Raw genomic sequence first — 16,442 nt, forward strand, 5'->3', positions numbered from 1 at the left:
TGTGTTCTCTCTTGCCTTGTCAAATGCCTGAAAGGCATATATTCTTTGATTTATGAAAGGAGACCCTCGCCAAACACACAAAATATTACAGCAGAACTTGCATCTAGGACTCAGTGAGAATGCCAGATATCCTATACTCCTATTCTGCCATCTTTTGTTGGTGAATATTTATCATTATTACATTATAAGCACAATATAAGTCCTGTATAGACATTTAGGAAATACAGAGAAGCAAAAACAAGAAGATAAACCACCATTTAGGAGCAAAAAAGATGTTGTTAACATTTTAATCTCTATCTATCCAAACTCTTCCCTCTGCATGTTTAAATTTTAAGAAATAAGAGATTCTTAAATTTAAAATCACCGCTTAAATTATCTCTCTCTTTCTCTCTCCCTCTCTCCAGTTTATCATTACCAGTTCAAGATCCAGTTCATCAACCAAACTCAGACGCCAATACAAACATCTTTTACCATGTCACTACTCGGAACAAAAGAGAAAATGCAGAAAATTCCCATCACTCTGTGAGTAGGAGGTGTAGCCCCCTAGGGTGATGACACGCTTATTTTTCTTGCAGTGTATAAATGGACTCTGTAATTTTCAAGAGTCAGGCCAGCTACAACTACTTTATTCCAGATGTAAACCAAAAAGTATCTGAGACATGTCTCAATCAACTTAGAAGTTTATTTTGCCAAGGTTAAAGACATTCCCGTGACACAGCCTCAGGAGGTTCTGGTGACCTGTATCCAAGGTGGTCATGCTACAGCTTGGTTTTATACATTATAGGAAGATATAAGACATCAATCAGTACTTGTAAGATGTACACTGGTTTGGTCCAGAAAGGCAGGACAACTCAAAGTGGTTTGGGGTTGGGTGTGCAGGGGAGCTTCCAGGTCATGGGTGCATTCAAAGATTTTCTGATTGGCATTGGTTGAATGAGTTTATCTAAAGATCTAGAATCAATAGAAGGGAGTGTCTGGATTAAGATAAGGGGTTGTGGAGACCAAGGTTCTTATTATGCAGAAGAAGCCTCCAGGTAGCAGGCTTCAGAGACAATTGACTGTAAATGTTTCTTATCAGACTTAAAAAGGTGCCAGACTTAGTTAATTCTCTCCTAGATCAGTGAAAAGACCTGGATAGGGAAGGGAATTCTCTACAGAACGTAGATTTTTCCCCCCATGAGACAGCTGTTCAGGGCCCTTTCAAAATATGTCAAAGAAATATATTTTAGGGTAAAATAGTTTAATTTCTTTCAGGGCCTGCTGTCTGTCATGTGATGCTATACTAGAGTCAGGCTGGAATTTGGTGTCTTATTTCTACAAAAAGTCTGCTTCATCAGTCTTAAAATCTGGGTTTTAATGTTAATGCTGGTCAGTTGTGCCTGAATTCCAAAGGGAGGAGAGTATAACGAGGCATGTCCCACCTCCCCTTCCCACCATGGCTTGAACTCGTTTTTGAGGTTAACTTTGGAATGCCCTTGGCTGAGAGGAGGGGTCCATTCAGATGGTTGGGGGGGCTTAGAATTTCATTTTTAGTTTACATGGTCTTGAGCATTTGAGCACCAGTCACATACAGGGCACTGTGGTAGGTGCCAGATACTACCTGAGCCAGCTCTTACCTACAGCAGAAAACTCTTGGTCCGCAAATCAACTCTTAGTGTTTGGTTCTTTTTGTGAACATAAATAAACATTTGGTGCTTCAGAAACAACCCCTTTAGTAAACACAGCCCATCCCACATGGCCATGCTGGTCAGACAGGACATCAACCCAAGGCCAAACCCTCACGTCCCTCCTCAGCCTCTCCAGGTCCCACCACCTGCTCAATGTTATGCACTGTGGGCTGAGCAGACAGGGAAGCCAGAGATGGCCCCACCAGGGCGTGCAGTGCAGAGGCAAGTGGTGAGGGGCAGAGCAGGTGTTCCCAAGAGTTCCCAAGAGCCTTTCCAGTGAGTTCATAACCCAGAAATTCAAGTGGTATCTTTTGACTTGGCACAGATTTCCAATTTCAATCAGCCTGCTCTGCCAGCCTTCCCATCTGTCCCTCACCCTGTTACCCACCTGCTCACTCTGAGGCTCCCCAGCCTCTCTGACCTCTCAGCCCTCAGCATGGACTCTCCCTGGAAAGTGACACTAGCCCCTCACCCACTCCAGGGATGGTCCTGAGCTTCCTGAAAATTGCCCCCAGCTTTAGATCTCTGATCATCACACTGATTCAGTCATTCAGCAAGCATTTGTTGATGCTCTGTCCAACACCTACCTAAGGACACAGAAGACCCTAGCCTCTGGATGCTCACAACCTGGCAGGGTGGGGGGATTCCTAAACAATTCTTCACAGCATACTCAGGAAGAGCTATGCCAAGCCACACAAGGGACCCCCCCCCCATCCATCTGCCTCACCCTAAATCCACTGCTGCCTCTGCACTGCCAAAAATCTCTCCCAGGGGATGGTTCTCAATAGTGGAAAGGGCATCTTGCTGCTCTATCAACGGTGGGATATTTTAATGTTTTGGAGATTAGTGAGTAAAGCTGATAATGATACCTCAGAGTCTGCATTTAAATCTTGCTCTAAATCGGTGCATCCTTTTTATGTGTAGTTTATCTATTACTGTTATGCCTCACTGTTTTAATAGAGGTTTCTATTTATATGGAGGGAGGAGCATTACTTGGGAGAGAGTGCATGGCATAGGCAAACTATGTTAAACCTACAGAAAGCTAAACTGTCCAGATGCCATTGCCAAAGCCCCACTGTCTCCACGGGGGCTTCTTCCTAGAAGCTAAGCTAGAGAAAGTTAACTAGATTTGTTATAGTGGGACTTCTCAGAGCCTTTTTGATGTGTTAACACAGAAAATAGTATAGTTTTCGCAATTTTATTATGTGGAAATCCCTTTTTTATCCTGGCACACCTACTGCTAGCTCTATCAATAGTCTGTTGAACACTAGTTTGGGAAATGCAGCAAAAATCCCAAGTCATTCAGGGAAACACAACACATCTTGAATGTGTGTGACCGTCACTTTGCTGTTACAACTAAACTGATTGCGTCTGATTTTCTTTGTGTATTCAAGGGGCAAAGGAATTCTTAGTAATAAAACGTATTCCTTTCTCATCACGCTGGATGTGGATATCGGCGGGCTGATCATGATCAAGTTCAGGTGGGAAAACAGTGCAGTGTGGGCCAATGTCTGGAACACGGTCCAGACCATCATCCCATGGAGCACAGGGCCCCGCCACTCAGGCCTCATTCTGAAGACGATCAGAGTCAAAGCAGGAGAAACCCAGCAAAGGTGACTGCTGTTTCAATCTCCTATTAACATCCATTAAGCACCCACTTGTACCAGGCAGTTTCACAATTTAACACTCACATTCATCATGTGAAGTGAGTATTATTAGGCCCTAGTGATGGAGTACAGAAGCTCAGAAAGGTGAAGTGACTATCCCAACTTTACACAGCCACAGGTGCCAGGACAAGGATTCACACACAGGTCTTTGAATCCCACACCAGGGTCTCCCCACTGCCCGTGGCTAACGCTGCCTGCCTCTGGAGCCTGAGGACCACCACACTAGCCCCAGGCTTCTCAAGCTTCAGCGCAGGTGAATTACCAGGTGATGTCAGTGCTGCCGGTCCAAGGTGCTGTGGTAGATGCAACATCTTTTTTTTTGTTGTTTGCCCAAAGAAAAGCTTTTAACAGATCACAATCTCAAAAATCTCAATGTATCTCTCTGTCTGTGGTCGTATCTTTCAAATGTCAGATGCCAGAGAATCACTGGGAAGCCAAACACATTTGCAGAATTCCTGGACCTACCTGCAGATTCATGGTGGGCTTGGGAAGGGGTCTAGGATGCCTGTTGTTGAATAAGAGCCCTAAGAAACTCCGATGTAGAACAATGGGTCACCCATAAGAAATGCTGCTGTGTTTGATTTAACATCTCCCTGGCCCCAAAGTCTCCAGGGATACGAAGGAGTTGGGGTGGGGAGCAAAGAAAAGGAAGGACAGGGCTGGGCGTGGTGGCTCACACCTGTAATCCCAGCACTTTGGGAGGCCTAGGTGGGCGGATCACCTGAGGTCAGGAGTTCAAGACCAGCCTGGCCAACATGGTGAAATCTCCCGTCTCTACAAAAATACAAAAATTAGCTGGGCGTGGTGGCGCACACTGGTAGTCCCAGCTACTCGGGGGGCTGAGGTGGAAGAATCGGTTGAACCCAGGAGATGGAGGTTGCAGTGAGCCGAGATCGTGGCATTGCACTCCAGCCTGGATGACAGAGAGAGACTCCATCGCAAAAAAAAAAAAAAAAAAAAATAGAAAAGAAAAGGAAGGACGCTCCAGCGCGCTCCTGAAGTCCTCCCAGCAGAAGAAAGGGCTGCCTAACACACCCTGCCATAGCAACCATGCTTTTCGGTCATCCATGGTTCTCCACAGCAGAATTCCAGGTGTCCCTGGGCCCTCTCCTCTCTCTGCCCTTCTCTATTCAGGACATGTTCTCTCCTCTCCCACCTTCGCTTGTCGCGAAGGCCATGTTTCTCTTTGGCTTGTCCTCATAGAGGTGGAAACAGCAGGCTTCTAACCTCTGAACTACCCTCTTCCCTTACCCCCTGGGTTTCACTGCCAGGAGCCGGCCTGTGGCAGATGTATGCCCCCGAGTCCCTTTATACAACTGCAATCTGAGATTTTATCTCCCTGGAATGCGAAATCCTGGCAATTACTAAGAGCATACTCTGCCGTCTGCCAACAGATCTCCCAACATGATCCGTCTGGGAAGATTAAACTGCTCGCTCCTCTTCTGCAGTGAGCTCTTCTCACATGACTCTTTGGCCCATTGGAGCAGTGCTGCTTCTGAGCTCTGACCCTGCCCAGATGCTCTTAGCTGGAGAGTAATTCTTCAGCTTAGGTGGCTGCTCACCCTGACAATCCCATGTGGCTTGACCTGAAAGGGTGTCTAAAGCACAACACTACATTCTCCACTGGGGCACACCCATGTGGTATGGAAGAAGAAATGAGGAGAGGGAAGTGCCTGGCACTTCCAGGGCCCCCACACAGGGTGGGCATTGAAGCAGGTCCTCCACGGCATTGATCTCACGTGATCTTTGCTGTGATCCTGAAATGGGTAGTACTGGCTGTGCAGATTAGGAACCTGAGGCTCACAGAAGTTACACAGCTTGAGGACATTGCTCAAAATTGTCCCAGTCCAGATTTGACTGGGATTTGTCTCATTTATTACCCATTTGTTGGGGGTGTGCTGTTTCCAACAGTTCCTTCTTCCATTAGTTTTGGTTCCATTAATCTGAATTTTCTCAGTCTAATCTAGCAGAGTTGCAGTGCTAGACATTAACATATATATGCATCAAACCCATCTTTAGGGCTGTAGGAGGTATGGCATGCGGGTTATGGGAGCTATAATTTTTTTTAGGTTGTAAATACCGAGTGCCTCCTCTGTGTCTACACAGTGCCAGGTAATATTGGAGAATACAAAAAAAAAAAAAAAAAAATCTGAGTTGTGGCTCTTGGTAGAAATAAACTCCAGGACCTAACCAGGAAAATAAGATGAATTAATTTTACCAACAGTGTGGTCCATCCCAGGGCTTCTCAAACATTCACAAGCATACAAAGCATCTGGGAATCATGTTAAAATGCAGGTTCTGCTTTAGTGAGTCTGGGGTGAGCCTGATGTTCTGCATTTCTAACAAGAGACCAGGCGATGCTGTTGCTGCGGGTCCGTGGACCACACTTTGAATAGTGAGAGTCCAGCATTACACAACCCAGGAAGTGTAAGAAGAAAGTTCAGACCCATACACTTGGGGCTGTGCCGCAACACGCTTTGAGGAGGCCAAGAGGTGTTCCCAGGGAGACAGGCAGCCGGCAAAGCAATATGGCTGGCAGGAACAGATGGACTCCAGTGTCAGCCAGTCCTAAACTCACATTTTAACTTCACTGCTCACAATCTGTGTAGCCTCAAACAATAACTTCACTCTTCAAGACTCAGTTGTTTAGTGATAAATGAGAATCATAATATACATTTCATGAGACTAATAACAGCTACCAATTTTTTAGTGCCTTTTGCAGACCAAAATCCCAGAATCGGGATTAAACTCTACACTCATAATTAATTAATTAATTAAACTCTACACTCTTAACATCGCTGCTAAGTGCAAGGGGGAAAAGAAGTAGGTTAAGTAACTTGCTCTGTGCCTCCATGGAAGAAATTCAGTGGAAGGTGGTTTTCTTCCCCCAAAGGCACAAAGTCAGGGATGAGTAGGGTTGTGGAGATGGTGAAGAGAAAGAGAAGAAACTATTGGCCCTACAGCAAGACCAAGTATAATAACTGGCTAAACCTAATGAGAAGACATTCAATTTCCACAGTACTCATATAAATGCAAAATAAAATCAAAGAAATTATCACTGGTTACTCATTAGTTTGGCAGGAATTCAAAAATGGACTGTTGTCCAGAGTTAGTAAAGATGTGGAGAAACGGGCATTCTCATACACTATTAGTAAGAGTGTAAATTACAGGCATTTTGTAGGGGAATTTCATTCAACAACTAACGTTTAGTGAGTACCTACCTTATGCCAGACACTGTTGTGGACACCAGATGTGTAATAGTGAACAGACAGGCTGGGCTAAAATACAAAAAAATTAGCCGGGCGTGGTGGTGCATGCCTATAATCCCAGCTACTCGGGAGGCTGAGGCAGAGGAATCGCTTGAACCCGGGAGGCAGAGGTTGCAGTGAGCTGACATCACGCCACTGCACTCCAGCCTGGCGACAGCGCAAGACTCCATCTCGAAAAATATATATCTATATATCTATATATATATAGTGAACAGACAGAGTCCTTGGTCTCATGAAGTTTACATTATCACATTTTTAAATATGCATACTACTTTGAGCCAGAATTTTATTTCTAGGTGTCTTATCGTCTTTCTGTAGTATCTGTGCACATAATCAAAATATGCACAAAGGCTGTATATGAATACATATGTACAGAATGTTTGTTGCAGTACTATTAAATAAATACTATACATAATAAGTAAATAGTAAACTCTTGAGAAAATCTTAATGTCTAACAGTAGGAAAATGCATTGTGGTACATCCTTAAAATGGAATGTCATGCAGCAGGTGAAAAATAGTGAAATAGACTTCTACCTACTGATATGAGCAGGTCTCTGAGTACCATTTTCTGGTAACAAGGAAAAATTGCAGGAAAACATATACAACATGATGCCACTCAATATATGTAAATGCATAGGAACAAGTCTGGAAATGCATAAACCAAATCATAAATGTAGACAGGGGAGAGATGTTAGTGAAGGCCAATGGTGAAGAGGTTCTTTACTATTCGGCTTCATTTATCCCTTTACTATTTGAATTTTCAAGAATGCATTCACAGATTACTCATAGCATTTTTAAATTTTAAAAGTCCAGTTTAGTGAAGACTTGATCTTAGATGCAATTCAAAGAAAAAAGAAGTAATAAACTAGAATTTTTCTACAGATATATCTATAGATATATATTTAACAGATGCAATTGGAATTAGTAACACAAAATGGTATCTGGGGCCAAGCCAATAGCCAAAGCAGTCTAGTTGTTGTTTCCAAAACAACTGTCCTCTTTAGTGGACAATGTCAGCTCCAATATGAGCAAGGGGCAGGGCTTACAGGGCTGAGCCAGGCAGAAACCAATGATAGTGGCCTCATGCCAAGGACCTTTAAGAACAGCATTTACAAACTGGAGCTTGTCCAAGGACAGAAGGCTGGGGAGGTAAGCTTGCCTTAGGAGGAAAGGTGGAGGAACTAGAAATGTTTGCCCTGAAGTCAAGGCAAATGTGGTCAAGGAAACAATAGTCACCCTCAAATCTTGTCATAGGGGAGAACAAAGGAGGGCTGCCCCAGGACTTTCCTTCTTACAGAACTGAAATCACCGCAGTGTAGAACTCCAGGAAGTCTTACACTGATGGCTTTCACTGACTTGGGTTTTGTTTTTCTCTGAAGTTACAAAAATATTTGCGAACATAAGAATCTAATTTAAAAAAAGACATCACATGCCTTACACAAATTGAGTGGAATTTGATAAAGGATGAAACACTTCAATAAGCTCCACCTAAGACTTAATGCTGTGTTTGCTTCCTGTTTTCTATTCAGAATGACGTTTTGCTCAGAAAACACAGATGACCTACTACTTCGCCCAACCCAGGAAAAAATCTTCTTGAAATGTGAAATAAAGTCTAAAACATCAAAGCGAAAGATCAGATGAGATTTAATGAAGACCCAGTGTAAAGAATAAATGAATCTTACTCCTTATCTGGAATGGCTGCCTTATTTAGAAGCCAAAATTACATGAAGAATCTCACATAAAGCTTAAATAAAGTTTAGATTTAAGGGGGGTATGTTTCACTCTCATAAACGGAGCTTTTAAAAACGATATGATGTAACTATTTTCCAGTATTAGTACAACCAAAAATGTCCCAATTTTATCTCTGGTTAAATGTTAATATATGCAAATAAGTACAAATGCAAGAGCCATTTTAGATCTGTTGTTCTAATTTACAATGTCTTTTATAATTAAGTCAAGTTTCCCACATGTCCTTGCTAGTTTATTCTGACCAGTTTTTGAACCATGCTAGAAAGATACTTTCTTATTAGGTAACTAGTGCTTCAATAAAGCAAGATTCTAATTAATCACCACTACTTGTGTATACCAAAATGCACACCCTTTAAGATAATACAGTTCATAAAAGATAAATTATAATTATTCTAATAGTTATACAAATCATATAATGATTTCACAGAACCAAACACTTACAAGTACAATTCTATTAAAACTACCAGTGATAACAGTGAAAGCTAGACAGGTGGTCATTTTAATAATGGAATTACAAATTAAATAAATATAATTATTGTATCTTACTAATGCTTGCAACAAAAGCTAATTTAAAAAACTTGGAATGTCTCAAAGAGTTTGTTATGGACTGAATGTTTGAATCACCCCAAAATTCATATGCTGAAATCTAATCCCCAATGTGATGGTGTTTGGAGGTGGGGCCTTTGGGAGGTGATTAGGTCATGAGGGTGGAGCCCCCATAAGTGAGATTAGTGCCCTTACAGGGGATAAAGGGTCAGAACTCTCTGCCATGTGCAGATATGAGAAGGCAACTATATGCAAACCAGGAAGTTGACCCTCACCTGGAAGTAGACTACCAGATCTGCTGGCACCTTTATCTTGGACTTCTCAGCTTCCAGAACTGTCAGAAATAAATGTTTCTTGTTTAAGCCATCCAGTCTATGGTAATTTGCTATAGAAGCCTGAACTGACTGAGAGAGCTAGATGTCAAATTTCAAACTGTCCAATAAGTGAAATAATAATGTTTTGACCAGCAAATTCCATCACAAAGCACATGGTGACAATGGACACTAAATATGGTAATCAGTTAGATATGTGTTTTACATAATTCAGAGAGGAGGAACATGTTATGCACATTAAACAACCTAACCTAACATGCACTTAGGTTCGGCTATATACAGCCCATAATTCATATTCTCTTCACCAAAGCAGGGTAAACTGGGGCTCAGGAAAACAAAAATCCTGGAAAGATGTCTGCCTCTGACTAATCAATTTAAAATTATCTTGTATGATTCACTTTTATTTCCCTTAGGAAGACCTAGAAATCTAAAACGTATGGGGTGGTGGGATAGGAAGAACAGCTGGTCAGTGTTTCCAAATGAAGCATTCTGTCCTGAATGTTAATCTTACCTGCAAAAGTATTTGACTCCACTTAGGGAGTGTGTGTGAGTGTGTGTCTAAAATTGGTAGATAATAAAATGAACAACATTTCCCATTATGTCTAAAATACTAAGGTTTACAATAAAAGGTTTGCATTGGATTGCCAGGTTTTATCATTAACCATCCAGAAGGAATTTAAAGAATCACTTTTGAAAAACAACAGGGAAACACTCTTTGCTATATATGCAACAGTCCATGCATATGTATTCCAGGAGACATGTATGTGAGCCTTGAAATCATCGCAGGCAGAAACAGCCCAAATGTCTGCCAGTACAATGCAGAAATGAACTGGGGTATAGTCTTGCTAATGGACTGTCATACAACCGTGAGAAAGATGAGCCAAAGCTACACACACAAAAGAACAGGGCTGGGGCCAGCATGAGGCGGCGAGGCATCTAGGGAGCAACATTTAAGGAAGCACTCATGCATTTTTCATTTGCACAAAGACACAAAAAAAGGTATAATATGATACAAAAAATGGATAAACACCTGTAATCCTAGCACTTTGGGAAGCTGAAGCAGGCTGATCAATTGAGCTCAGGAGTTCGAGACCAGCCCGGCCAACATGGTGAAACCCCGTCACTACTAAAAATACAAAAATTAGCTGGGCACAGTGGCGCACGCCTGTAATCCCAGCTGCTTGGGAGGCTGAGGCACAAGAATCCCTTGAACCCGGGAGGCAGAGGTTGAGGTGATCCGAGATCGCAACACTCCACCCCAGCCTGGGCAATAGGGTGAGACTCTGTCTAAAAAAAAAAAAAAAAAAAACCCAAAAGGAAACAAAACAATAAAATCATTATCACAAAAGCGAGGCTGTGATAATCCCAGGAAAGAGGAAGGGCACCCTGGAGTTCCAGGTGCCAGCAATAGTCTACTTCTTACTCCAGGTGGTGGGTACGCACACGTTCACTGATTTAACCGCTCTATATACATCTACATTTCATGCACTTTTTAGTATGAATGTCACCTTTCACAATGTGAAAATAAAAAAGGGAAAATAAAGGACAGAGTTAAACAAACATGTTTCTACTATAGTGTGATATGTTTCAAAAGTAATATAGTTTCACAAGCAATATAATTAGAAATTATTTCATCTTTAGTAAGATAACTTGAAGTGCCACAATACATGGTAACATTTTGGGCAGAGAATTCAACAAGCATCCAACGTGACAAGTGGTTAACTGGAACATTTGAAACTCCTCTTGGCATGTCCAAATCTGGTTGCCAATTCTGTTGTCGGTGGATTATTTTCACTTGGAGAGATGTGTTCATCGACATCACATTTTCTTAAGTATATTCGAGTAGGGAAGTCAAATCGGGAAACTGAATAATGCAGTCACATCTGTTCGTTGCACATGCAAAATGCTGGCTCGTGAACTGATTATACACACCTCTCTCCAAAGAATCTGCATTTATGAGCCCACTCAGGAAAGATAACACTAGCATCTTGCCTTTTAGGCAAAAGCTTATTTGTGCTTCTCTTGTAAGAGAGCACTGGGAAAGAAATGGAATGTCGATTACACTGCAGCTGGGCTCTTTGAGGTGAGTAAGTCAGAGAGAGAAGGAAACAAGCACTCCAACATTAAAATGAACGCAGTCTGCTGCATCGCAAAGCTCCCTGTCCTCAATGTTCACCTTGAGCCATGTCGGCCGCAAATACTGCAAAAGCTTGGATTGCAGTACACGTCTGTGGGGCGGCAAGGCAAGGGGTAAAGCTGCCCAGTGCTGTGCTTGCGCTCCCACAGAGGCTGGACTAGAGGAAAGTCAGAGGGATGGGAAATAGACAAGCAAGATGAAGACTAAAGAAAGTCAATCCCAAAAGGGACCATTTACTGGCTAAACTTTTCTTATAATACATACTTCTATTTGAATCCCAATGATCTGTACATGATTAATGCCTCCCGAAACATCTCATTCCTTCCCTTCTCTTATCCCTTTCTCCTTTTCTTTTCTCCTCTGGAATTGCTCTGCCTAACTTAGTCCTATTTATCTACCCAGACCCAGTTATTTTCACCAGTTGCCTCCTAGCCCGGCCAGGCCACAGAGATCTTTCTTCTGAGCACTTGGCAGTCACATAAGGGATGCTCTCCGCCATCCACTTGGCCTTTAGTTATTTGTGCCCCTCTGATTCCCCTCCAACCTCCCAGCCTCCTCCCAGCCTCCACGCTGCTCCCTGCCCTCGACTGAACCATTCCAGGGGAGCCCAGGCCTCCTTCCCTGCTCGCCTGGTTCTCTCTTTATAGGCAATCTCACCCACTCCTACGGCTTTATTTATGACCAACCACATAGGCCAACCATTCTCACTATAGAGCTCCAGCCTGGGCCTTCTCTCCAGACCCATATTCCCATATATTATGCAATTGTCCATTCAACAGTTCCCGCTGTGTCATCTCTCCCTGCATCCAAAAATGAACGCATGATGTTTCTTGCCCCTAGAACCTACTCGTCCCCATTCTCTCTGTTGTTTATCTCCTTGAAGGTCATTACCACCCACCCAGTTGCTGGTGGTAGACTCTGGGAAGTCATCCATTATGTGTCCTCCTCTTTGGCCCCTCACAATCCAACAATCACCACATCCCATGAATTCTACCCTTATTTCTTAAGCGTGTCTATGTCTCCCCACCTCTACTGCCATCAACCCAGCCCAAGCCGAACTACTGCTTACCCAGACGTTTGCAACAGCTTTCAAACTCATCCCCCAGACCCCCTCCTCCCTCTCAATCCCTTCCCCTCACAGCGACCAGAGTGATCTTAAAAAAAAAAAAATGTTAAATCATTTTCCTGCATAAAGCCCTCCCAATGACCTCCCACGTTTTTTGGAAAAAGTCCAAAATAATTACCCTGGCCTTCAAGGCCCCCAGTCAAGCCCCTACTTTTCTCCCCAGTCTTGCCTCCCATTACTGTCTGTCTGTCACTCACTAAGCCATTGTCCAGTTCCGCTCACGGAGTATCCACCCAGCCTGCCCTTTATTTTTTATTTTTATTTATTTATATATTTATTGGAGACAAAGTCTCGCTCCATCACCCAGGCTGGAATGCAGTGGTGCAATCACAGTCATTGCAGCCTTGACCTCCTGGGGCTCAAACAATTCTCCCACCTCATCTTCCTGAGTAGCTGGGACTACAAGTGCACACTGTCACATCCGTCTAATTCCTAAACGTATTGTAGAGACAGGGGTCTCACTGTGTGGCCCAGGCTTAGCGTGCATTTTAGAAATGCCTTAGGAGCTTTAAAAACTAGCCCTGCCTCAGTCCCACACCTACAGATTTTTGACTTAATTGGACTGGGGCAGGGCCCGGAGATTGAGACTGTTGAAAGCTCCCCAGGTGATTCTAATATGCACTAAGTTTGAGAACCACAGGTCTAGACAACACTGGCCACCTCAGTTGGTTCAAAAGTACAAAGCTGTCTCCTCGGCCCATTCTGTTGCTTACACTCCCATCTCTCCTCCGTTGCACACTTGCAGCTCCAAGTTAGGTGTTACTGCTTGGGGGATCATTTAACAATTATCTCATACCACCCGAGCTTCAAGCAGCTCCCCCTGCCATCCATAGTCAATGTCCTTTTATTCTCCTGGTGAAATGATTTGTGGTCATGCCATGCAGAGCCATATTGGAGCCTGAGGCAAAAGGAAAAATCAGTAATAGTGAACCTGTCTTTATTTATATATTTATTTTTGAGATGGGTCTCACTCTGCTACCCAGACTGGAGTGCAGTAACATGATCACAGATCATTGCAGCCTCAACCTCCTGAGCTCGAGGGATCCTCCCACCTTAGCCTCCCAAGTAGCTAGGACTACAGGTGCATGCCACCATGCCCAGATAATTTTTTTATTTTCTATAAAGACAAGGGTTGCCCAAGCTAGTCTTGAACTCCTGGGTTCAAGCAATCCACCCTCCTTACCTTCCCAAAGTGCTGGGATTACAGGAGTGAGCCACTGCACCCAGCCTGATCTTGCTCTGTCACCTAGGCTGGAGTGCAGTGGCCAAATCAGAGCTCACTGCAGCCTCAACCTCCTGGACACGAGCAATCTTCCTGCCTCAGACTCCCAAGTCACTGGGATTACAGATGTGAGCCACCATGACAGCAAAATGTTTATATTTTACGTATCATAGATTTTTGCATTCGTTTCCACTTAAAAAATTTTTGCATTAAAAATTTTCATGATAACTGAGTTTTTGGAGTCCCCTTACATTTTTGCACCCAAGGCAAGTGCTTCACTAGCTTTACCCTAGCCGTAGGCCTGATCTGTGAAACGGTTTCTTTACTGCCTTTCTCCCCCACTGGCCTTGAAGCTTGGTGAAGTCAGGGAGAGGCTCTCATTGTTCACTGCATTATTCCCAGTGCTCAGCCCATCACCTGGTAGAGAGTCGGCATCCCGTAAATCCTTGCTGAATTAATAAGTGACAGTTATCTCTTCTTATCTGTATTTTTTGCCTCTTGATTAAAGCAGAAGCTTCAACTACCATACCTGTCCAAGATAGAGTTCACTGCTTCCTCATTCAGCTTAGAAACAAAGCCAGGTTGGCGTAGGGGTTGACTTCCTCCCTCCCTCATCTCTTGGCCCTGCTGGCCTCCTCTTATGTTAGCTCAGTTTCTGCCTCAATCAGTTCATCAAAACCCCTTTGTGTTCCTTGACTACATTTTTACTTTTGAAACAGGTCTATCACAAACAGAATTTTCTAGGGTCTTGGAGCTATCTTCCTGCCAAATAAGATAGAATTAGAGAATAACTGTAAGGGTCACCTACGACATCCCTCTCAACCCATTCTGTACACACGCACCTTGTTCACTGGCATTTCTGACACCGTATGTCTGGGGCAGAGCCTGAGAGCAGGCATTCCTAACAAGCTCTCAGGCGATGCCACTGCGGCTGGTCCCCAGGCTACACTGAGCTGCGTGAATGTAGACCAGCGTTTCCCAACTTTCCCCAATGATATGAATCAGCTGGGCACTAAAAAAATAAAGCTTCCCAGACTCCTCCCCTGGAGATTCGAATTCAGCGGGTCAAGGATAGATCCTAAAGATTTTTCTTTTCAACAAGTACCCAGGCTAATTCATCTCTTCAGAACACTGGGGCAACACTAATGGAGTCCAACGCCTTCCTCTCAAGAGAATATCACAGGTATGGCCCAGCACCGCCAGGGAAAGAGCTTCTCCTACCTTGCCGTACTTTCTCCCCTCGCTTTCTTCCCTGGAAGCCATAGAGAGCAAATCAAACACATCAGCTATCTGAAGACAGTCTGCAGGAGACTGTGAGCCCCTTGAGGGCAGAAGCTGTAATGTATTTTTAGGTTTTGTTATGTGGTTATTTTAGATTTCTCATTTTAAAGATATTTTATAAGAGTATAAAAGCAGCGTGTGCAACAATGCAAAGGTATATAAAGAGAAAGCTGGTCATCCATCTCCCGGCACCCACCTTCTTCCCCACCCCAGCGACCCGAAGTGAAGATTGGTAACAGCCTGGCAACATTATTCCTTCGAACATAGACAAGCATTTATCCACACTCAAGGCTTTTGTTTGCTTGTTGTTTTCACCAAAGTGGAACCATAGTGTATATATTACTCTGCAGCTTGCTCAACTTGCTTGCTTTTTGTTTCTGTTTTTGCTTCTTTTTTTTTTCTTAGTGACTTATTAGTATCCCTACATGTCAAAAGATATGGATCTTTTTTCTAATTTCTTTTCTTTTCTTTTTTTTTTTTGAGAGAAGTCTCGCTCTTATCCCCCAGGTTTGAGTGCAATGGCTCGATCTCAGCTCACCGCAAACTCCGCCTCCTGGGTTCAAATGATTCTCCTGCCTCTGCCTCCCAAGTAGCTGGGATAAACTCACCTGCCACCACGCCAGGCTAATTTTTGTATTTTTTAGTAGAGATGGGGTTTCACCATGTTGGCCAGGCTGGTTTCAAACTCCTGACTGCAAGTGATGTGCCCACCTCGGCCTCCCAAAGTGCTGGGATTACAGGCGTGAGCCGCTGCGCCCGGCCCTTTTTTCTAATTTCCGTATGCCTATTACACAATGTTTTTATATAAATAGAATTATACATGCTGGAGGGGTTAGTGCAATCTTTTTCCTACTCTTCTTACTTGGGTCAACGCCCTCTCCCCGACCCATGTTCATAACTAGGAGTGTAACTCTGAAATGTTTCTATAGTCATATATACTACTATATACACACATTCCCAAAGAGAAGGGACTTGTTACTGTTTCACAAACATGTAATTATACATTCTTTTCAGCAAATTGATTTCCTTACTCAACAATATGAGCTGAAATATTTCTTGGTCAATTGGTACAGATCTTATTATTTTTTAATTTTTTTCTTAGTTTTTTAGAACTGTTGTCCAGACTGGAGATCAGTGGCCCTATCACAGCTCCCTGCAACCTCAAACTCCTGGCCTCAAACAAAATGCTTGGATTACAGGTGTGAGCCACAGTGCAGAGCCTCACTATTTTTGATGATTGCATAATATTCCCCATTGTAGAGAGAACCTTAATTTATTGTCAGTCTCATACTGATGTGCCTTCACTTTTCTCCAGCTTTTTGCCTTTTTGAAAAATGCTGCATTTAATATCCTTATACATGTATTCTTATATACCCATTTGTGGGAAATATTTCTAGTGTATATATATATATATATATATATATTTTTTTTTTTTTTTTTTTTTTT

The 16,442-nt window shown here is 43.1% G+C and overlaps 1 protein-coding gene across 1 annotated transcript in view; it reads left to right on the forward strand.

Moving 5' to 3' along the window:
• The window catches only part of LOC116463523 (hepatic triacylglycerol lipase-like), a 132,997-nt gene extending 124,753 nt beyond the window's left edge, over nucleotides 1–8,244 (forward strand). The window contains exons 7-9 of the mRNA XM_032146653.2: nucleotides 405–522; nucleotides 3,062–3,280; nucleotides 8,133–8,244. Coding sequence (XP_032002544.1) covers nucleotides 405–522; nucleotides 3,062–3,280; nucleotides 8,133–8,244 — 449 coding nt within the window. The remainder of the gene's footprint in view (nucleotides 1–404; nucleotides 523–3,061; nucleotides 3,281–8,132) is intronic.
• Nucleotides 8,245–16,442: the final 8,198 nt, after the last annotated feature.

This window comes from Hylobates moloch, unplaced genomic scaffold, assembly GCF_009828535.3.
Source record: "Hylobates moloch isolate HMO894 unplaced genomic scaffold, HMol_V3 SCAFFOLD_40, whole genome shotgun sequence".
NCBI classification, from domain to species: Eukaryota; Metazoa; Chordata; class Mammalia; order Primates; family Hylobatidae; genus Hylobates; species Hylobates moloch.